General features: G+C 40.3%; 1 protein-coding gene across 3 annotated transcripts in view; it reads right to left on the reverse strand.

Moving 5' to 3' along the window:
• The window catches only part of AGAP1 (ArfGAP with GTPase domain, ankyrin repeat and PH domain 1), a 240,221-nt gene that overhangs the window by 86,733 nt on the left and 130,002 nt on the right, over window positions 1–23,486 (reverse strand). For all 3 annotated transcript variants that reach the window (XM_064452169.1, XM_064452170.1, XM_064452168.1), the window contains one exon: window positions 12,217–12,378. In XM_064452169.1, coding sequence (XP_064308239.1) covers window positions 12,217–12,378 — 162 coding nt within the window. The remainder of the gene's footprint in view (window positions 1–12,216; window positions 12,379–23,486) is intronic.

Genomic DNA, 23,486 nt, shown 5'->3' on the forward strand with positions numbered 1-23,486 from the left:
CAAAAGACATGTTCTCGCAGCCTGAAGGTTAAACTGGATTAATTTCGAAAACCTGAAAATTGATATGCTGTAATTTAACATGTACTCAACATGTGTGCTCAGCAGCAACTGAAAATGAAATATCTTAAATATTATCAAACGTTACATCATTAAATATAAATTAGATAGGAACAGGGGAAAGCTAAAAATTGACTAGGAGTTCAGCTACTCTAAATGGCTAATACGTCCATTTTTCACCTGAAGCCCTCTCCAATACAGTTTTGCCATTAAGCAAAAACCTAAAGAAAGGTAATCAATTCCAACTAAAAAGCACTTCTCCCGGAATGACTGCACTTCAAACCCCTGGCTGGCTGCCAGCCCCCCCAGACAACAGCTATCAATGTTTCTGACTATCACAGGAGCACGAGGGGCCATGCATAATTGACTAGAAGATGGGCTAAAACTGTGCCCAATCAGTGTGTGATCAAAAACGCGTGGAATATTCAGCGCCACTTGATTACATGGAGGCACGTCCTTTCGCTCTCCTCATGAAATCTCTTCAAGGTCCAGAGTACTGTAATAAGATCATTACTGTCAAGCGGTACGAATCGCAGGCAATGAGTCTTGGGATAGGAAGTCATACTTCACAAGCTCCTCTGGTCTTTTTTTTTTTTTTCTCTCCTTTTTTTTTTTTTTGTATTTTACTGCGTGTTGAGGCAGCAAGGCGACGAGGTGACAGATAATGATCACATCACTGTGTGGCAACTAGAAAGGCACTTTTAAGAAAGAGCACAGAGAAATCAGCTTAAGAGAAACTCAAACATTTTTTTTTTGGCTTTTTTTTCCCCTCAAAAATTAAATAGAATTAAACTGTGCAGTATTCTCCTTTCATGAATTGTGATTTAATGTCATTGAATTTAATCATTTGATAGATTTTCATATTATACCAAAGCCTATTACCTCACAGACAAATGGCCAATTTTCTCCATCTCACGCTCACAAAAGAAACCTTTATTAATTTTTTTCTTTTTTTTTTTTTTTGAAGGGGGAAGTGGTGGAAAATGTCAATGATGAGGCCTGTTCAAGTTTTCTTTTTACCTACTCCTTTCAGTGGAGTTGCGCACTACATATAATGCATAACATCTATCACAAGTAACCTATCTGTAAAGAGAAAGGTGGAGGGACTGAAAACAGGAGATTAAAGCACAGGGTATAAAACAAACATGCAGCAAGCTCAGCACTGAAATCTCATGCACAGCATGTGTATCTGCAGTAGAGACTTCAGATGGAAAAATACCAAGCATTTGCTCACTGAGTTTGACAGCTAATTTAAGGCAACTATTTGATTAAAACTTGGCAAAACAACACAGGTTTGAAATGACTGACTGGTCAGGAATTGGAAATAAAAAGAGGGCCTACATTATTGTTACCAGGTTGTCTTGTAAATGCTTGACATCAGTATCACAGAGCATCAGAACTGCAATTACTCCAGAGCTGCATTTTTCAAATGGAGAAGGCTACTATGATCGGACAAGAGCCTGCTCCTTAAGGGGAAGAAAAGTCAGCCTGGTTAAGAACACCCACCTACATCTATGGAAGATTAAATCCCATACCATGGTTCCTCCCACCTGGCATTTCAGTACCAAGAACCTCACCCTCTTCTCATACTAGTTGGTCACCCTTTCTAACACATAACATTCAGAGACTCCTCCTCAGGCCAAGATGAGGATGGCCAGATCCATATTTCACAGCACGTCATGCTGCATTAACACAGATTCTCACGGGCTCTGTCACCAGGCAAGAACCAGAGTTGCACAGCACTGGCCAATGCACATGTTGCTGATACTGCAACTTGTGGTCCAGGAAAGGTTGAAACATCATGCCCAGTTCACCCCGACCCACCCTTTGAAAATCACCGCATGACAACACTAACATCCATTAGCATACAGAAATAAGAAACAATACTTAAAATACTTAAGTCTATCAATCTCAGCATAAATAGGTACCTCTGGAAGAAGCAAAATCACAAAGGGAAAATGAGGAGAGGAGAGAAGAATCACCAGCTCTTCAAGGAAAACAACTTTAAATTGCTCAGGATTCTGCACTTTGACTACTTTTCTTAAAGAAAAATTCCTGGGAGAAATACACAGTCAACAACTTATTTAGTAGAATTATTCACATGCACTGCCACCTTCCTCAGTTTTGGTTTGGATCTCTTTTACAAAAGGTGTCACAAACATTTTGACAAAGAATCAGAATGGCATGGGCAAAAATATTTCTTAATCTATAGGTTGTTATTAAATCCTAAAAGTCTGAGAAAGTTGAAAAAAAAAATCTCCCACCAGCATTAAAAGGGAGAGGAGGAAGCATTTGGCTGCAACTGCAAAAATGTGAGCTCTTCACATTTTTGCAGTTGCAGCCAAATGCTTCCTCCTCTCTATGTACGTGCAGTAAAACCAGCAAATCCCCCAAACCTGTAATGCCTACAAGGTACAAGAGTGAGTGTCTGACTCCTGATGCTCAGCAAATCCTGAGTATGCAGACTCTTCAATTGTAATCAGCCAGAAACATCATCTTTGCTCTCACCTCCCTGTAAGCAGACGGCATTAGACACCTAAATTCACAAACTTTATCAGATGAGACTTTCTATATCTCTCTTGCCAGATGCCATGCCTGGAATACCTTTATTTGGAGCACAGAGGGGAGACAATTAGCAAAGCTGTGCATCTGCGAAAGATCATCCCTTTTTTCACCTGGATTTAAAGGCAGATGTGGTTTCACTACGCACTGAGGTTCTTCAGACCTGGAGCAAGGAGGCTGCTTACACAAGGAGTATTTTCCAACATTATGCTCAAATCGGTTCTTAGCCCTAATTATTCACTGAGCAGCAGCATATACTTTTCAGGGCTCACCCATAACGACTAAAATGTAGGGTTCTGCAATTAAAAAAAAAAAAAAGACTAACTTGTTATTTCTAGATTCTGTTCAGTGTGTACCTCTTGATTACAAGTTCTTTTTAGCATAATGCCAAAGGCATGTTTCATAACCCTAGGGTAGATCAGACCTATTGATGCACTCCCCCTTGAATTCCAGGTTTGAGCTACACATGGCAAACATCCACAATCAAGCCATTGTCATTAACCTCACATTCCATATTATGCATAAAAAAAACCCACATGCCTATAATTAACTGGCATCAACTCTCCCCTCAAAGCTGCCCTGTGCCTCCTAAGGCAAACATCAAATCAACAAGGCATGCCGTAGAGAGGCAGAGCGTATGACAACCACAATAGGTTGGGCATGAGGTCCATCCAGCCTGCTTTGCTTTTGTCAGCAACTAGTAGGAGATGCCTACAAAAAGCAGAGCAGCAACAGATAGAGCAATATGCACCCTGATACACCTTCCAGAACAGTTTGTGCTTTAGGGACTTCTGGGAGAGGTTGCAATCTTTATTTTAAGAGACCTTAATGGCCTTTTCTTCTTCATATTTGTCTAGTCTAGGGGTTCTGGTTTAGTTGCTTAAGGTCTTCTTAAGGGAATTACTTAGGACTTCCACTCTTTAAAGGCAGCTTCCTCCCAGTGTACCTCTGTCACTCTGTTCCAATAAGCTCATGAGTTCAAGTACATGGAAAGCTGAGGACAAGGCGTCCTTGAAAAACTAAATCTTCCTTCTGCACCAAAATAGCCTTTTCATTTAAATTGTGACGTCTTCACTCAAGAGTTCAGTTGTGTGGTAAACAGAACTAAGTTATACTTAACACAAGGACCTTATTTTAGTCTTCATTTACTATAACTTTATAATACATAATAATCTTATTTTATTTTAAAGATATTTTAATATACGTATATATATTCATAATGAAATTAGATAGTCTTAGGCTCTGGAAAAACTAGCAAGGAACTTTTAAAGTAGACACTTTTACTTAAGTAACTAAACAAACCTAACTTCACTAGCAGGATTAATATTTTACAGGTACTTCTTGCTATCTTGTAAACATCATCTTGTGAACATCAGAACTTTTCTCATCATCAGGGTCTCTGCCTCAGGCTGACAGCATAGTTCTAAGGACACTAATTACCTGAAGCCCGTAAAACGCTAAGGTGTCACTTGTTTTCACTCAATATAAAGCTATTCAAAACTACTTCCTTTTCCAAAAAATCAGGCCAAATCACAGCGCAGCACTTCAACTGAGGACACACGGTGTACCCTTCTGCAGTCACGACGCAGAGCACTTAACGTACTAAGAGTGGGACCACTTTTCGGAGAAACATAGGAAAAAAAATGGTGTTATCTTTCTCTAGTTATCCAGAAGCACCAGTGTGTGCAACCACGACCAATTCATCCTGGGACTCATCCTTTCCAGAATCCCCTTTCCTGCTGACCACCACTGCAACACTTTTCCTTTCAACCAGGTAGGCGGAACCCGCAGCCTCTTCCGACCCTGAGCTAACAGCGGTTTTAAAGAGAAGAAGGAATCTTTCAACTTGTTTAGCCTGCAATGAAGTAGGTTAAAACAATAGATGAGCTTCACCTCCCTTGTCTTTCACTCCTCAGCATCAACATAAATGTCTTTCAGCAGCAAACCTTTCATGTCAGATAGGCTGTGACGACTGAGGCTGAAGGTTTCCCAACTAGTGACCTTTACGCCTTGGTTGAAAGTAAGTCTCTGAAGATTCGGTCTAGATTTTATTAATTTCTGCCCTCCTGTTTCTCAGGTGAACAGCAATTGGCCAGTACTATATCTCCTACGAAGGAGTGAATGAAGTTACTGATGATCAGTGGAATTACAACCACAGACTGTTTTGACACTAAATAGGTGTCAACCTCCAAGACACTTGCAGTACGCTTAAATCAAAACAAGCATTTGGCATTACAGCCAACAAATATGGTCACATACCACTGATTTTTTTTTTAAGTCCTCATGCAGACAGAAAAAAAATATAGCTATAGATATTGTGCTCACTGTTGTTTCATTTTTAATGACAACTAAGATCTGTGGGGGGGGTGTGTGGTTTTTTTGTTTTTGGTTGTTTGTTTCTGTTTTTTTAAAAGAAATTTTTACCTACAAAGCAGCTGGATCAGAAAAGGTCTACAAATCTTCTGCGATAATCCACAAAATAAGGATGCATATGTTTATCAAACCACATTCCTAAAATCTTACTAAACCAAGCTTGTTAAATTCTAGATCGATCAATTGATGATTAGCAAAGCAGAACTTGGGGGTTTTTTCCTGTGTGTGCGTGTGACATACAACAAAATGCTGTTTGCTGAAATTTCTGAAATGTTTAATGCACAAGAGGACTACAGAAATGACACTATGATCAACAAATTGTACAAGAACAGAATTCAGCAGTAACCCTAAATGAATTACAAACCTATTTAAAACAAAACAAAAAAATCCCAACAAACACCTTCCTAGACCTCTGCTTATAATGCAAACCCTTCCAGTTCCAAAGAAATGCTTTTCTTCATTCAACACTGCAGTGAAAAGGCCACTTTTTTATCAATCTCACTTTAAATACTGCAGAAAATTTCTTAGAACTATGGAACATTTACTTTCTAAAACTTCAGGCACTTAAGAGACCAGAAATAGAAACAAAACCTGCTCTCACTAAACTATCCATCACAAGATGCATAGAAATTCTGCCCAACAGGATGAAAAGATGCTCCTCTTCTGTCTGACAGGTGTTTGTATTTGGGTTTTTAAATTTTTTATATTTACCTATATATTTTTTTAGAGGGCAAATAGCTTATTAAGATATCTCTTGTGATTTTTATAATTGGGATGCTGCAATTGCCGCAACGCAAGCGGTGGCTGAGCACGCTACCTTGGGTCAGTGGGTTCACCATGAGTTGTAAAGCAATGATGTAAAGTCTTTGGATAAATCAGTAGGTGAAAACAATTGTTCCTAAATTATTTCCATGCCCTTTCTTTTTCAGTTATAATTAACTGATTTATCCCCAAGACTTTGTGTTATTTCTTTACCACACATGGGGAATGCCCTGCCCCAAGCTAGTGTGCTCAGCCCTGCTGTGCATCGCGGTGGCAGCAGCAGCGTCCCAGTGCAGGCTACACACACAGGTAGGGTGCTGGGATGACTTTGCAGCTGGCATGGGGCAATATGGATGAACAGCTTCTAAATGAGTTAGCTTAAGTTAACTATGATGTGTCCACACACAGGCCACAGGAATATGATGAAAACTCTTCCCTAATGCCACCACTAATGATTTATTTCATTTTCACATGTTCACCCATCTCAAAGTATCAAAGACCTGCCTTCCTACTGAAATAAAAAACACTTTTCCAAGACCACCTCCGAATCTACTCCTGCTACACAGTAGCTTGTAAAAATTGGTAGTTGATTTATAGGCACTAGGTAAAAATAACTAGGATGACAAAATTACCAGGAATAACTTCTGTGGATAATATCTGTTTGCCTGTACAACCACAGTAGTATACTTAATTATCCTCTAACAGACTGGACAGAGCTTTTCCTTGAAGAACTTTTGGTGGCAGCTTAGTTCTGTGCATTACTTCAAGCAACACAATCCATACAGGGACCTTGACATCTAATAGATTTGATTCCAAAGGTTACAAACTCTATAATAGGTGAGTAGTTTTGCCCTTGCTGCAGCTGCAGGTCAAGATATTAGGTTTCACATCTTCCTTGCAGAGAAAAGGGAGTGATGATGCTGTGACTTTTTATGCTGGAAAGGTTTCTGAACATGCTGTCCTCTGACAATGTCAGAAGATTTCTTCCAGACCATAAAAAGCAAAAAAAAAAAAAAAAAAAGAGAGAGAGAGAGAACAGAAAAAAAAAGCACCAAGTAAAACTATATTCCTTCATTGTGGTGCTTAATTCAATGTATTATAAATAAGTACTAGTATTAACAATGTCAAGTCCATCTGTCAAACAAAGAATCTACTCTCCCACAAACACTACAGCTCATTGTTTGCATCTGTTTCATTGAACAGGTCTCAAAAGTGTTTCCACTATATTTCCAAAATACCCAATTAACTTTTTTCTTTTAAATACATGGTTGGAGGCTTTTTTTTTTTTTTTTTTTTTTAAAGTTCAGTCTGGCCACAGCATACTTACTAGAAGTAAGGACCTAAGGAAATGTATGTTAAATCATTAAATCATTTCAGTGTATAATGCCAGCAGGTAAATCACGGGGATGCTAAGGAAAGCTTAGGGTGAGAAGCTGCAGGTAAAAGGCACATTTTTTTTCATGGATCATATACTGCATTTCAGTTAACAGCTGTACTGCTTCCAATTTACACAAAATATCAGACTTTCAGGTGTTATACAGATTCCAGAGACTGACGCTAAGAACTGCATTTCCCTAATTCACTTTGTCATTGTGTTTTTAGGATGGCTGAAAGGGGTCAAGAAGTCTTGGGAATAAACTGGCACCTCCCTTGGCTTTTTGCACCTTGTCCCACCCCCCTGGACTCAAGCCCCCATGCAGCTGAGAAACCAGATGAAAGCTGTGAAATTTTTGCTTATTGCTAAAAGTACAAATGAGAACTCTGACTAAACCCTGTTTTTCCATCCACAGAAAACAAATGAACATATTTTCATTTCAAACTTAACTATAGCTCATCTTCAACGCTCCCTGAGATTCAGAGCAGAAGAATGACTTCAGCATTATAAAATGTGCATGTGAAGAACACAAGCTTTTGAAATACCTTTAACAGTTCACCCCGGGAAGATAATAAAAATACAATTTCTCGGTAAACTGGGGTTCATCCTTACCAGAAGCCAGAAAGTGTACACCCAGAGTCGGGGGTTAGACTGCACAGATCAGAAAAGCACAGGGAAAAGCAATTACTTTACAAGAGGCAGAGAACAAATATTTTTGCGTTAAGAAAATGGTTATAAAAAGAAACATGAAAGGTCCTTCTTCATCCTTCAAAAGTTCTTCAGAAACCAGCAATGAAAAAGGATGTGGAACATGTATTTACAGAGAAAACAGAGTTTGGGAAGTCTACCGAGTTGCTAATCACATTTACTACTCTCTCATCCACTCTTATTTCTCAGCTCAGTCTGTGTGAATGGGAACACAGAGTTATACTTGTTTTGCCTATGCTGCCGAGAGAGAAGATAAATTAACAGGGCCCTGCCTGCAGCTGCCTTGCACCTCCCTGACCGAAGGAGTGGATTCACCCATCTACCTGGATGCCATCAGGCTGGCCCTAGAGCAGGCAGCAGCACTGGCCCCGTTGGCCAGAGCTCTTAGTCACTGAAATACTTGCAGAGCATGGATGATCTAGATTCGATGCTGAAAGGTGGCCATATCTTGGGCTTTCTATAGCTCCTAAAATCTCAGAGATGTATTGAGGGCAGGCAGGTTCAAGCTGGCATAGCCATGAAGTTTTAAAACTGTCTAAGAACAGTAAGAAAAATAAACACTGGGAAAGGTCTTTCTTTGAAGAATATTTCCAGGAGAAACTTTTTAATTTTTCTACTTGTTTTCAAGCTGAAAAATCCTCTTATTATCACTAGCTGTTCCACTAACTGCAGCAGCACAAGGGTACCAAAACAGACTGGGCTCTGAGAAGCTATTCCTCTTTGAAACACAGCACCGTATAATCCTGCTCTGAGCAAGTTTAGACAGCATGGTGGGAAAACCACTGCTGGTTGCTGGCACCTTGCCTAATGTAAGCATTCCTGCTGTTACCCTCAAAAACACTGAGAAATTTTTTCAGTGACAAGTTCTGTATAGAGAACTAAAAAACTTCTCTCTGGGTTTCATTGCACTGGAAAAATTTCACAAAGAATTTGATTTTCCAAAATAGGAACTGAATTTTCATTTTCATCCAACTGCAGCACAGTTGCTTTAGTATTTTTGTTGCTGCAACCATTATCTCAGAAAACCCATAGAAAGATACAACAAGATGAAAGAATCTATCCCAGAAAGAGAGGGCTGTGCATGTGCAGATAGTGTGGAGAAAAAAGAATCAGCATGACCTTTATGGAAGGGCATAAGAGATGAGCATCAGTCCTTGGAATTAGTGAATCACCCTGGGCTCACTAGTGTCCATCATCGTGATATCTGAATACTTGGGCAGAGGTCAATGATCAAAGCAGGCATGTTCAAGGAGGTAAAAAAAAAGACCGCAAAGTGCAGTAAAAATGCTAGAGTTTGCTGAAGACCATATTTAAACCTCATTGAGCACCTAAGCTTTGATATAAACAAAATGAAGGAGCCTAGAATTTCTGTTTGAAAGCTGACACTTGAAACGTCCCTGGACCCAAAGGAAGGCCACATAAAATCTAGAATTACCCAAATCATTCAACTCTGATCCATTGTAACTGTCTGAGAATAGCTACTGCAGGAGGATCCTCCTCCTCCTTTTCACAGTGAGCTCAGGATTTCTAGAAGGAAGGAAGATATGGCTCTTCCACGATTATCACCACAGTCTTCTGTACCTCATTTTCAATAAGTCACCTGCTGTATCTCAAACACTTGATCAGAGCTGCCAAGGCAAAGCGTGCATTTGGATTTGTGGTCTTCAAAACTGCAGTAACCCAGATGAACACCTCTGAGGGTTTAAATCTACGCTTACTGCAAGTGTGCAGGAAGAAAAATAAAAAAGGAAATCTTTTAGGTCACTGGGCAGATTTGGAACCAAGTGTTGGAGAACAGGGAGAAAGGGCTGAATTACTGAAGATTGCTTTGAATCACAAGGCAGACTTGAAAATGCTACATCCTACAACATGGAGAAAAACCCATAACGGCCCGAAGCATCTCAGACACACACCCCTCCAGCACCAGACTTGCTTGTGACATAGGTTGGCCTAGGACTGGAGTTATTCCCATCATTCAGCATCACAGCAAGCTCAGAGAGATGAACACTACCTGTCTCGCCAACCATAAAGCATACCAAGCATAACATTTGGCTTGCACCAACACGAGTACTAGAAAATACAGACACGAGGTTGCAAGTGCCCACATGCCAGGATTTCGAAAAAGCAACCTCCAGCCTTTGTTAGTCTTTCTAGAAAGTACTTCATGGGAATCTACAATCATTATTACTTTTTCTGAGATGCCCTTCTTCTAAAAGGACAGGTAATTGAGCATGCTTCACTGCGTTCTTCTTCAGCTACCACTGACGGACGAGGCTGACTGTCCTAACTATCAGGCATCTCCTCCCAATCTTGCAAAGGATTCAGGGCCAGTAAGATCAATTATCTGCCGAAGGATACCCACTGTTCCTCTCACACATGGCAAGAACGCTCTGTACAAAGTTGCAATTCTGTTCTTGTGGCCAATTGCTGTTTTTCACTGGGTTATGCTTTAAAAGAGATGCTATAAAAATAAATGATTTAGCAAGCACTGTGGCCCATCCAAGACAGACAACTGTGAGCCCCAAGCCAGAAAAGAGTGCCCATCTCAGAAGACCTGTAAGAAGAGGCAGGTCAAAGAAAGCTGATGGGCTAATGTAGAGATACAAAGACTGTAAAGGCAGGTGTTGGCACTCACTGCTACTTTTAAGGCTTCTTGTGTATCACTTGGTGCTGCTTGCCAGCCCTTCTGGAAGCATCTTTATCTCATTTATATGAAAAGGGGCAGTTTTGTAAGAGCTATTGCAAAAGGATATCAGACTAGCGTGATGCTTGAAGACAAGTTGAAGAGCAAGAGAAAACAGAGAAGGAAGAAGGAGCACATACTCCCCACTCCCATCAGAACAGGGATTTCAGGGGCAAGATGCACAACAACTGCAAATCCCCCATTGCTCGCTGCGGGTCAGAAGCGTGTGCCAGCAGACCGGGACCACACAGGTTCCAGCTCCAGTGACTTGTGAAAATAATCTCCCCAGGAGAAAGAAAACATACACGTATTAACTACTTAGAGATTTTCAAAGACTCTTGATACCCAGCTGGTCTTGATTCATACTGACTTCAACAATATAGTCTTGGACCAATAGTGAGCACTCTGAAAAGCCATTGAGGTATGAAAACAAGTGGTGGAAAAGAGGTAGTTAAAAAAAAAAAAAGCAACAACAAATTAAAAATGAAAGGTTAAAATAAAATTTGGCTTCCAGCCATAAACTAGGAGGAAACTAACAGTAAAGATAGTTAAATGACTGGAAAGAGAACACAACAGGAACTATTATGAAAAAAAGATGATGGCTGTTAAAAAAGGATTTGTATAGATAGCTGGGGAAATAAATTCCGTATGTGATCGAAGAGCAATTGAGAAATTAAATAAATGGAAAATAAGGATGACTAAGTAGTAGTTAACATGCCCCTTCTCAGTTGTATACTATTATCACATCTATTTTTAATGTCTCTTCAGCTGTCCGCAATTGTCATCCTTTTTTCAGAACTTGTTCCAATGCTCTTTGATACTGAATTAGCTGTTTTTCACTCTCCAATGCTTACAACCGCATCTTTTTCTGACTCAACACTCCCCCTTTCCAACAACGTTATTCCATTGTCTCCGTTTTTCATCTCTCCTTATGTGTTGACTCCCCAGTTTCTGAGCTTTCCAACTACCCTTGTTCATCTTTTTTCTGGAGCTCTTTTGGTTGAATCCTAGCATGTTTCTTTTCTTCTTTTCTAAAGATACAAGCATGTTTTATATCATATCTGGCTACTGTACACATTGTTACTCCTTCAGAAGGGCATTGAACAGCTATAGCACTGTTCGTGTTGGAAACAGTAAGCTAAACTAAGGGAAAAAAGAAGTTCTTTTTGGCTTTTGCTTTCTGGTTCTTAAAAAAGAACCCAAACATTTAAACTCTCCCCTTTTCCTTTTTATCCTCAAATAACACAGTCTTTCCATGAACAACTGAATATTCAAACAATAACAGGCATTGGAAGCATTTGCAATTCTAGATCTCTGGATGTGTCTAAGCCAAATAGATAATATGAGATTTAACAATACTGAAAAAAATACACAAGTTCTAACATGATGTATGGGCTACTAAGTGAAACTGACTACTTCTTTCTTTTTAATCTTACAAGTATGCCTGTACCTTACCTTTACTGCTAATGATGCCCCATATCAACTTGGGAAACTTTTTTTTTTAATTAAAAAAATCAGTTCCAAACATGTTTCAGACAGTGGAACTCACCACTGCGTGATGCCTCAGATAACTCAGCTTCATAATTAAAAGATTTTTTTTTCTTTAATTTCTCTACGTCAGTACAATTCTCTTTACTTTTTGTACGCAAAGCCAATGGCGCAGTTAATTCAGGCTTCCACCATTGAGTAAGCTTACCTTCAGCTGTGCCCGAGATACCATCAGCTTTGAAATTGCTTGTGCTTTTCTTCCTGCGGTGTTTCTTTCTGTTGGCATGAGGTGAAGGAGGTGGATCGAGTTTGGGACTCGTCGTACTGGATATACTTGGGCTTGAGCACACAGAATCTCCTAACCCAGTATCTGCAGTTTGGGGAAAAAAAAAAACAAGAAGGAAAAATAAAAATACTGCATAATTTAAATTAACAATTGCTAGAATCTAAGATATAACCCCTTGCTGTCTGTGAGCAGGTAACTTCTTGAGCTCATTGACTTCCAAAGGCTAAGGAGAGCCTCCTAACAATATCCATTACTTTTTCAGAAAGGCACAAAATAGCAACTTGGCTGAAGTTCTGATTCAAGTCGTGTTAAATCAACAGGGCTCTGCATCAGTTTTAGAAGCTGGAATACACAAAACCCAATGGGAAATCACTTTATCACTTCCAGTTGCTCTTTCTTACAGAGATCTTACTGATCCTCAAATTAACTCATGTAACACTAGGACATTTTAATACATAATGGAACAGAGATACCCCAGTATCATCTGAATGCTATCTGCTTTCATTAATATTAGAAACAGACACGCATAGAAAAGGTGGTAATGGCAATAAAGGTGGGAAAACAAGGTGAATGTGCCTGGTACAATTAATATTGTGTGATAATGCGTCATTCATTATCTGCTCCTGGCAAAAAAAAATAAACCCATGTTCATCATGTTTAGTTTCCCACTGTATTAGCTATGTAGCATATCATACAACAATTTTAAGAGCTAATGAGAGTCATTTTCTCCCCTCTTCCACCAATTAGCTTGCTCAACAAAATCAAAATTAAAGGTTGATGACACCCCCCATAAGGGGAGACCCCCCAGTCTCTTCCCTAGTCCATGTAATGGCTGGTAAGACATGAACACCTTCTCTTTGAGTAGTTCTTCTCTTTCTCAGTCAAGAAATGTCTAACAGCAATTTAAAAGAAGTTTAGGAAATGAAGACGTACTTCAAATTTCACTCTCCGTCTGGGTCCTTTTGCATAGCAAATACTTGAGTAACCTTAATCCAGTATTTTTCCCCAAGACTGGTAATATGATTTTAATTTAATTGCAGCCAAACTTTTGGCAATGATTAGCGCTAAATGCACTTTTATTTTGTTGGTTTGGTTTTGGTTTTCATTATAAAATTTAACATAACATCCTACACTTTACTTAGTGCTTGCTTTATTTAAAGTGAAGCCGTTCCCAGAACCTGGGTTAGATACCATATTGCACCTAAGTGCAATACCAGAATTGCACTTCAGAAAGTGAATTCACATGTTAGAAAAATATCAAGCCAAAGACTATTTAAAAAGTAACTTTTCATTTTCTAAGTAGTTAAATCCCCATCCAACTGCCTATTTGACAAAGAAACACTTCCCCCCCAATAAAGTTTACTTACTGATTACCCACTAAGCACAGTTGTGCTGCAAATTATTAGTGGGGGATAAATCATGTGGCTAATTGCCTGGCAACAGAGACCAAAACAAACATAAGCTTTAATATAAAGAATTTTGTTCTTTTCCCTACGTCCACTATTTTGAAACCAATCAAGTATTTACCACAAAGGGAATCATGGGAATGTATTTACTGTATATCTGTATAGGAGATTTTAAGTATTTGACCCAGAAATGCTCAAAGCAGCTATCTTGGCAAGGGTTTGCTCTCTCTCCAGGTGAAGAGGAAGGCAAACCCTGGTGAGAATCCGTGCTAGCGTTCAGCATGTCCTTGGCAAAGGGGACATGGATACCTTTGGCTCCTTGACACTGAAAGAAGACAAGATGCAAAAGAGGATGCCAGCAATACAAAGGCATGATCGTGGATGCAAGCTGGTTACTGCTATTCCTAAATATTGACTTCTAGTTTGAGACTTGAGAAGTTTTCATATGTTGGGTACTTAAAAAGAAGGAAAAAAACCCAAAACAAAAAACACAAAAAACCCTCCCTTGCAGCAATGACATGAAAATTCCTGTGTTGGGACAGGCCCGCCACAGAGCCAGGCACTACAAGGAAGGGGCCCACCTGTGGTGGCAAGTTCTGCCACAGGGCACCAAAAATATGTCACAGATTTTAATTCACTTGCTGAAACCCAGAAAATTCATCAATATAATATAAAAATCCCAGAGACCACACCGGCCAGGAATGCTCACTTGTATCTAACACAATTTCTCAAAACATTTCACTTTTTCCCTCAGAAAATATGAGGCAAGTGGCACATGGACAGGCCTCACTCTCAGCTTTCATTTTAGAAAGAATTATCCCATTTTACTCAAGGGAAGTAAAAAAAAAATCCAGGAAAAAGACTACACTACCACCCTCTCCCATGCCTTTCAAAAAGCTTGTTTCCAGATATTCACAATACTGATCGCTTGCCGAAGCACTCTGGTCCCCAAGGCAGGAGCTGCATTCATCGCCGCTTGTGACTCCAGCATCAACCATGATGTCCCAGACCCGTAAAATGGTGAAGAAACCACACCCTGACGCAAAACCAGAGAATATATTTTTCAGCAGGATCCCTGTTAAAAAAATATTAAATGCAGGTCTGAACACTTACTGCAGCTTAGCCTAATTCCTAGGCTATAAATTGCACCAACAAAGCCTGCTTGTGAGCTCTGAAAAATGAGGATACATATATATATATAGACAGTCCGACTACTCACGTCGGAGGGCTGAAGAATTAACCTCCTATGGTAAATCCTTGTGATCTGCAGCCCCTTCCAGGTAATAACCTGCCGTCCTTGGGTCAAACGGCTCTGAAGCAAAGAGCCCAAAGCTTTCCCTCCCCCTCAACCAGAAAAGAAACATGAGTCGTTCGTAAACGGGTGCCGAGCTGATATTGTTGGTGTATTAATGCCCCATATTCCCGGTTTCGGAGACCACCCTTTGAAGATGGAAGTTATTTAACATTCTCCCAGTTTAAAATATGAGCAATCAAAAGGCGCTAGGCTTACACGCTGTGCTTTCCCATTTCCCACTACTTCTCTTGCCTGACAAGGTATTCTTCAAATTGAAAAGAGGGCTCCTGAAAGCCCGGCTTCGGAAAACTGTAAATGAGTTCAGGCTTCAGCCCGCTGAATGCAATTTCATACTCCTGACTGAATACAAATAATGCATTTTATTTTGTATCAATTACCACGCCTGAGAACAGACGACCACTGCCGGCACTATTAAATATTTAAAAAAAAAAAAAAAAAGGCAAGGCAAAAGGCACGCCAAATTAAAAAAGCAAGCGCCTCATTACTCCACATCTAAACCAGCTTTGACAGAGGCACTGGAACTCATAAGACGCGTTTCACTGGGTTGGGATGGGCTGTTTTGCAGCCATCCCGCGCGTTCAATGTCAGCCATTAGTTCTTCCCAATCGGGCATCAATGTTCAACGCACACCCGAAAAAATATATAATACTAGTAATAATAATAACAATCTGCAGCCTCTCCGAGCTTCAATACTTGAAGTATGAGTCAAAGAAGCAGTTTCACTTTTCACTCGGGAAGCTGACAAGCATGACTAGAGGGGGAATAAAATAACATTCAGTTCGCATAAATATCAAGCGGGCTGCTTGAGACTGATGGGCCAGGAATGTATTCTTAGCCATCATTCTGGCAGACAGGCCCAAGGACACTCATAACTTATTTTACAATCATTTAGTTTCAGCTCAAGTGGAAAACGTGACAACTTATCTCTGCTGACAAGATGCCATATCGAACCTTACAATTAACTCTCCCACGATTATCTGCCCAGCCCATCATTAGCTTTGCGGTTTTTGATGGACTGTACAGGCAGCTTTCCTTGATGATGGTCATCATTTGCAGGGTGTACTTCTATATTATACAACAGTAAGGACAAAACTCTCCCCTTGCCACGTAGCTGGGGTTGTCCGCACCAGCACGTCCTCTGTTCTGCAACTGCTGGGCCACGTTTGTAAATGACATGCAGCAACACGCTGCTGAAAAACGTCTTCTCCTCCACAACGGCGCATCACTGTGCTCCAGCCTATGCCTGCTGCTGACTGCAACCTACAGAAGTGAGCTATGATCGCCCATGCCCCCTCCTAGCAAAGGGCCATCTTTCCTCCCTGCCCTCTCTCCCCAGAGCAATTATTAACTCCTCTCAGCTGTAAGTGAGAGCTGACACCAGCCGCGTCCTTGTGGTTTACCTCTGCACGCTCACGATGCGTTAAGGAGGATGCTACAAATTTCACGTGCGTGTTCGGTGACTTTCCGTACCAACGAGAAAATTTTCTCATTGAAAGGTGAATTTCTAGCTTTGCAGGGTTGTGAAATAATGCCAAGTTTATAGCAAGGGATAGGAAGGCTTCTATGTGACCCAGCATGACAAAGTATAGGCACTGATTCCAGAAAAAGTAGTAAAATAGTCAATTCAGAGTATATAGAGGGTAAATTTACATCTGTGCAAGTTATTTGAGGCCATTTAGAAGTATGCAGTAGCTCACTCCATGCCCAGGAGCAACATGTGACGCTTGGTAACCAAGACCCTTAAGTTATCAAGGGAAGGGATATTAAAAAAAAAACAATCACACTGCTGTCAGAGCACAGTGACTCTCCTCTACAGGTGCATGACACATGAGATAAGACAAAGATTCTGCTTGTTCAAGTCTGACCCGGTTTTTATTCCACAAAGCAAGTCCCAAACCTGCCTCTCCCCTAGATGCATTTTGTAATTATGGTTGTAAGACAACTCCATTCAATTATGGCAAATTCTGGTAGGAGAAATGAGAGGTGGAAGGGAATAAGTATGTTGTCTACAGCTACAACCCAGAATTATGAGATGGAACATTAAATGAAACAAGAAACTAACTAATCCTTCTCAGAAGAGTCTCAAGGGCTGTGCTGTTGTACTGCACTTTATTTGCTGTTTGAAACACATTTGATACCCTCTCGCAGTACTACACGATGTTTGTGAAAGGTAACATTCTGCACAAGTCCCACTCCTTACCCCTTTATAGTTTTATTATTGGTAAGCTGCATGTGCTCCACAAATGGATCTCAGACAACTCCATTTGCGCCCTCTAAGGACATAGTAAGAGCCCTCCTGGATTTGAAAAGGGCAAGAATTTCAGTTCAAAGCCAGCCTGTGCTTTCTCGGTGCCCCTAGCACAGGGCACAACTGACTTGTACCCCAAACTCCCAAGCACCTTCTCAGAGCGTACCTGAGATTTGGACTGAAGCCATTTCTCCTTCGCCACTTGCAGCGCCTGCACAGCAGAGCTGCAGCAGATACTAACACAGGAATCAAGGAGGTGAAGGAAATGAGGGACAACAGGCAGGTATGAGTGCCCTGGGCCAGTGTAAAAGGGCTGGGGGTGCAAAAAGCACAAGGAAAAGAGGCAACATATACCACATGGGAATGGCACAGCACAAAGGCTGAGACAGAAAAACTGAGAGCAGAGCAGTCTTTGGCCCCCGGTTCCTATTCTGTCTCATAACGCACAACCCTCTCCCCTGTGTAACCATCTGCAGTGGAAACAAGGATATTCTGACCCCTTCTATCTCTATGTCTTTTGATTTATTTCATATTTTTGTCAAATCACCTATTTACAAAAACTTGAAACAAACTCAACAGGTGACACTATTCTCCACAGACCAAAGTTAAGCTTGATCTGGTTTACATTTTTCTTGCATCTTCTTGTTAAAATTTTCCAACAGGCTTTCAAAGTGAAATTAGACTTTTTTGTCAAGCCCAGCTCCCCAACGCGGCCTTATTCTCAAGTGGCTGGAGATTGATTAATTTGGGTTTTTGATTTGTTGAAGTGACAAGAAGTCAGACGTTACAAAAGCGGGACCGGTGAATGGGATCAATTAAAGAGCAGAAGCAGCAACACAATTAATAGCACCAGGTTCAAGGGGAAAAAGAAAGTGCTGATGACGAAAACAACAGCAACAGCTCTGACTGCAGCAGGAATCTTTGCCACGACCCAAGGAAGGCTGAATCCAAAGAGGGCATTTCAGAACTTTTACTATGCCATTAGTGTTGAAATGAAATAAGGCAAAGATGTCGGTAGCTGGTGGACTGAATAATAAAAAAATAGCTGGACACTTTCATCTTCTACACATGTGTTTTAAATAGAGGCGAAAAAAGCAATCCTTTTATTTAAACAGGGGAAGCAATAGACTAAAACCATCTGTAGTTGTATTTCAGACCCATTTCCCTGAGCTGAGATTTTTCTGGCTGTGAAATCCAATGCTCTACATCTTCCCTTTACAGCTATTACCATAAATGTTCTATCAAGTTCTTTATATTCCTCCTCTGCCTCAAACTGAAGTTAAAGGGATGCTGCAATTGCACAATGACTGCAGAAGGCTGGAGTCAGGCACGGATGTACAGGACTGACATTAAAATCCTGTCAAAACTGCAGCTTGGCAGAAGTCTGCAGATGATAATAAACACTTGTGAGTGGGGGAGAAGGGGTGGCAAGAGATTACAGCCTACAGGGGAAAAAAAAAAAAAGGCTAATATTTTTAAAGTACACAGAGCTCATACCTTTGGTAGGAATTAGGTGCATCCGGTCATCGTTTAGCGGAATTCAACTTGGACACTCAAGCTATCGAGGGCTTAAATTAACCTGCTGCACTGAATGAAATTAAAAGGAAGCTCTGAGCAGAACTGGGGGATGGAGATGAAAGAGCCTCAGGAGTATTCTCTTTCCACGGCGTCTACCATTTTTCCAGCCTTGTGCCTAGAGCCTGTAAATCACAAAGCTATCCTGTCATGTACAGAAAGCCCTACTGAATGCCCAAGTTACTGCCTCCTTCCCTCTAATAGCAATTTCAATTAAATACGAAAAACAAAGCTTCCTTGTTGAAAAAAAATAAAAGTATTTCCCTGCTTTTGGAGGGTTTTTGATAGGTGGTAGCACGCCTCAACCAAAGCAGACCTGAAGGTATGTTTGGCATGACAGGATCGTTTCCACTCCGCAGCCTAATAAGCCACTTTGTGACAAGCGAGGGACATCATCCACAGACTTGTGAGAGAAAGCCAGTCTCGTTACAGTAAGGCACAGATATCAGAAGGACTGGCTTCAATAATTTCTGAGATAGTAACTCTTTTTAACTCTTGTTACCATCTCCCTTATCTAAAGGAAAGACAAAGTTACCTCTAGCTCATTTCCTACTAACACAGAACGTCTGGCATAAAGGAAGCATGAGAGCAAAAATGCAATATAGTGTTTAAAAAAACCCACGCAAAAGTACATTGCTCAAAAAATTTTCCCTCCTAAAGGGTAATGTATGACAGTCTAGCAAAACACCATCCTGCTCCCTAGAAACAGAAGTACTGCTAGCATGAAAAGAAGCAACCATGTCCTGTTAAGTCCTTTTCAAAGCCATCTTACGAAGTAAGCTCCTTGTATCACAGAAGGAATTTACAGTCTTGCACAAGAAGAGGAATCATCTATTCCTAAGCGACCCTCCTGTGTTGCCAATAAGGCGACAAGCATCAGCAGTAAAGTATTTTAGAGGACCAGCAAGTGTCAGAACATGAACCAGGAACGAGATGCTAAACTTTCCTCTGCACATCTTGCCTAAAGCAGGTTTAGGTCAGGGGCAGAGATATTGCAAACTACTCCCCGAGTTAACACAGTTTGCTAATTTATCTTATTCCGCATTACATGGATGCATCTTTGAGTTTACCTCCTTTGTACTGTATGCTGAATATGCCCTGTGGAAAGACCAAGCAAGACAAGTTGTTTGAATACATAAGGACAACAAGCTAGAAAGTGATGCAAGCCTTAGATGTTGCAGGATGCCGCCACATCCCAAGACCAACTACCTTCATGGCTCCTGCTGAATAGATCTCTGGCCTAGGTGTATAAGGGATGTCTCTAATTCTTCTGGCATAATGTTTTCGCTAGGCAGCATCAGATATGTTGAGAAGATACGATTCTTACATGGTGTCACCCTGAATTGCTACCGAGTGTATAATGCTATGGCCATTGCTTCTCCTGGCCATCAACTGTATACAAAATAGAGGTGTGAGGAATATTACCAAAGACAGTTAGCTTAGGGGATTATTTGTAACTATTTCTTAGCCACCCCATGAGGGAGAAAGAAGACAGATGGTCCTTCTGAAGACAAACCGTATGGCTGTGGAATGGTTTCAGGGCAGCATCTTCTGATTCCATTCCAGGTCATGCGTTGGTTAGTCTATCTGCCACTTTTGAAGCCAGGTAGACAATCAGACTCCTCAAGAATAGTTACCAATAGCAGCATGCTGGACCTAGCAAACCCATGAAGTCCATGAAGCAAGTAATGATGATTTGCAGAAAAATAAACACTTGGAGCACCACTGAAAGAACACATCTTGGATGAACAAGCTACATCATGATCAAGTACATACAATATTGTGCGACAAATATTATTTTACATCCTTGGTCAAAATGATATGCATAACAAATTCATCTCAATTATACAGAGAGGGTCAGAGCTCCACCCTGATCTAACAATGAGCATTGTCTTCTAGTTGCAAAAAAGCCTCATTTAACAATATTTTGCTTTGAAATAGAGCCTTGAGGTCTCAAGGCACTTGGGAAATAATGAACCTATGCTTTATTAAATCACTTCCTAATAAAATATTTACTTTGTATTTCAAGATAGGCAAAATAAGAAGGAAAATAAGAAGTGAATCTCTTCAAAGAAATCCTCAGAGCCTGAAAGAAAGCCAAGTCTCTTGTCTCTACTCTTGTACTTCAACCTTTAGTCTGTATAACCTGTGGATAACTTCAAGCACCAAACCCACTCACTGGTAACTGAGAAGAGGTTAGGAAGTTCACCACCATCAGTCCACAGGACTTTGGTGACAAGCCGTAATATAATTGTTTTGGAAAAAAAAAGATCAAGAGACCTTCACTATTTACATTTTCCAATTAAAGCTAAATAACTGCTGTATAGCAAACAGGCAGTTAACTGCATCATGCTAGGTAAGAAAAGACTATGACTTTCCTGGTAACGTGTGCCATGAGCACCAGCGTCAGAAAGGAAAAGAAATAATGGAAGCAACACCAAGGATACTCTTAATCAAAGGCAAAATCAAACATTTTCCTATTGCAGAAACATACAGCTGAAAAGTAAAGCTCTTAACATATGTCTTTGCTACCTTTCACAGGTGTCAGATGACATAACTGCCATTGACAAACTTTTTTTTATTACAAACTTTTATTTAACCAAGCAGCCCTTCTAGCTCTTGCCAGCTCTTCTGTGGGTTTAGATGACTAAAGTCAGGGACCTTCTTTTGCTCTCACAAAACCCATGCATCAGAAAAGCCACTCGCCTAGCGCGACTGTCTACTGGATACTCCTCATCGACCTGGACCATGGGTGGCACATATGATTGCTGAATTAAGGGATGATATCAGCTGTAACAAACGAAGGGCCCAGAGACTTGAAAGGAGATGCTCTTCCACCTGCAGGAAGGCCAGTTCTCTGCGCTTCAGCTGTCCCCCAACAATCAGCAGGTTGTGAAGGAGTTGCGTATCAGATTTAACACAGAGGCTTCTTTCACTCCTTGAACTGTATATGCTGTGAAGAAGCTTTGAAGTGTTGGATTCCATAGGTAAAGTATACACAACATCGCTGTACCCCAAGCTCTGTGATCTGGAATGGAAAGAAACGGAGCCTACAGACAGACATACTTGATGAGGCAACCGCTCTCACGTTAATTGGAACAGAAACTTCATTAGGCCGTAGAATAAAAGCATGGTGTGCATTTCTTGCACACACTTCATCCAGATCCTGACAAAACAAAGCAGTGTGCTTCTAGACATACACTAAACAATAAATCTAATTACTAGAAGCATCTATTTGAACTTCCAAAGTATGGACATAAAATGAAATTCTGAGATCGGGAATTATTCCAGCGATAGCTATACATTAACTTTTTACTTTCTCAACCTGATATTTAAAACTTTACTAAACTTTATCTAATTTTAAAATATACGTTATTATCACTATATAAATTTAGATAAAAAGATTAAGAAAAATATAAGTGTACTGATCCAGGAAATTTACTAATTTCCCTACTTTAGTCTTCCTTATAAGGTCCTTAAATACAGAATGCATTGGGCTTATGAAACTTTTAAGCCATATTATTTGAATCAGAAGAGTTTATAGTGTCACACTTTTACTCATGCAGTATTACACCTTTCCTGTATGTTTACTTGAAAATGTACCTCTCGATTTATTTTATTCTCTGTAAACATGATTTTATTTTTCAAAGTTCATAAACTGCTGTAGGATATTGTGTGAATCTGGCTCATGTACTTATTTCATTGCAATTATAATTTACCAAGATACATCACTCCTGAATACATACAAGTATCCTCACATCAAATGCAGCCCTTCAGCTTTTAATAGCTAGTGCCAGAAGATTTGTCCTTCTGCTGCTGCTGCATGAAGTCAAACGTGTTGATATCTCAGCCATTATTCAAGCATTTTAAAACCACAGGTCACATTTATTCCTGAGATACCAGGAAAAACAATCACAGCTGATCCTCTATCTCAAACTATGTCACGACTGACCTGCCAAGAAAAATCATAACAAAACTCATTCCAAACTGCAAACATTGAAGACTAAAGCAATCTTAAACTACAAACATACAAAAAAACCCAAACCCTTTCAAAGACTGAACTATTTTTTCATACAAATGAGATTACAGGATAGCCTCCCTGATGAAGAATACACTTTGTACAGGGGTGCAATCACCTTCAGTATTAACCCTTCCATTCTGGCAGATACTAATATAGAAACAGAAAACAGAATATATTTTACAGACTTCTAAGTGCTGTGTATGCCAAACATCAAGCACCTGAGCTACAGAGAACCAACTTGCAACTGAAGTTAGACAAGGAGACAGCTGTGGAGATCTCTCTCTAAAAACATAATCTGAAATTAAAAGTGTCCCCGTTTCTAGCGATATCAGTACCAGGTATCCACTTTCCTTGCTTGATAAGTACTGACTTTCAGCAGTGGTTTAATATGACGAGCGGTGTACTGCAACACACTAACCCTGCACCTGAAAGGTCAGGAAGCATCTCCCAGACATGAGCTTGAAGACCCGACAGAGAACATTCACTGTTCCCACTATCCTGTCAGGCTAAAGTTTATGCTCCAGAATAAAAATAAAGTGCTTTGGTTTGAGGTGGGTGTTTTTTCCCCCTTTTCTCCTGACTGGGGGCAAACAGAGAAGGTGTGACAACCAGACCTAGCTACAGGCA

The sequence above is a fragment of the Phalacrocorax carbo genome, chromosome 5 (genome assembly GCF_963921805.1).
Source record: "Phalacrocorax carbo chromosome 5, bPhaCar2.1, whole genome shotgun sequence".
NCBI lineage: Eukaryota > Metazoa > Chordata > Aves > Suliformes > Phalacrocoracidae > Phalacrocorax > Phalacrocorax carbo.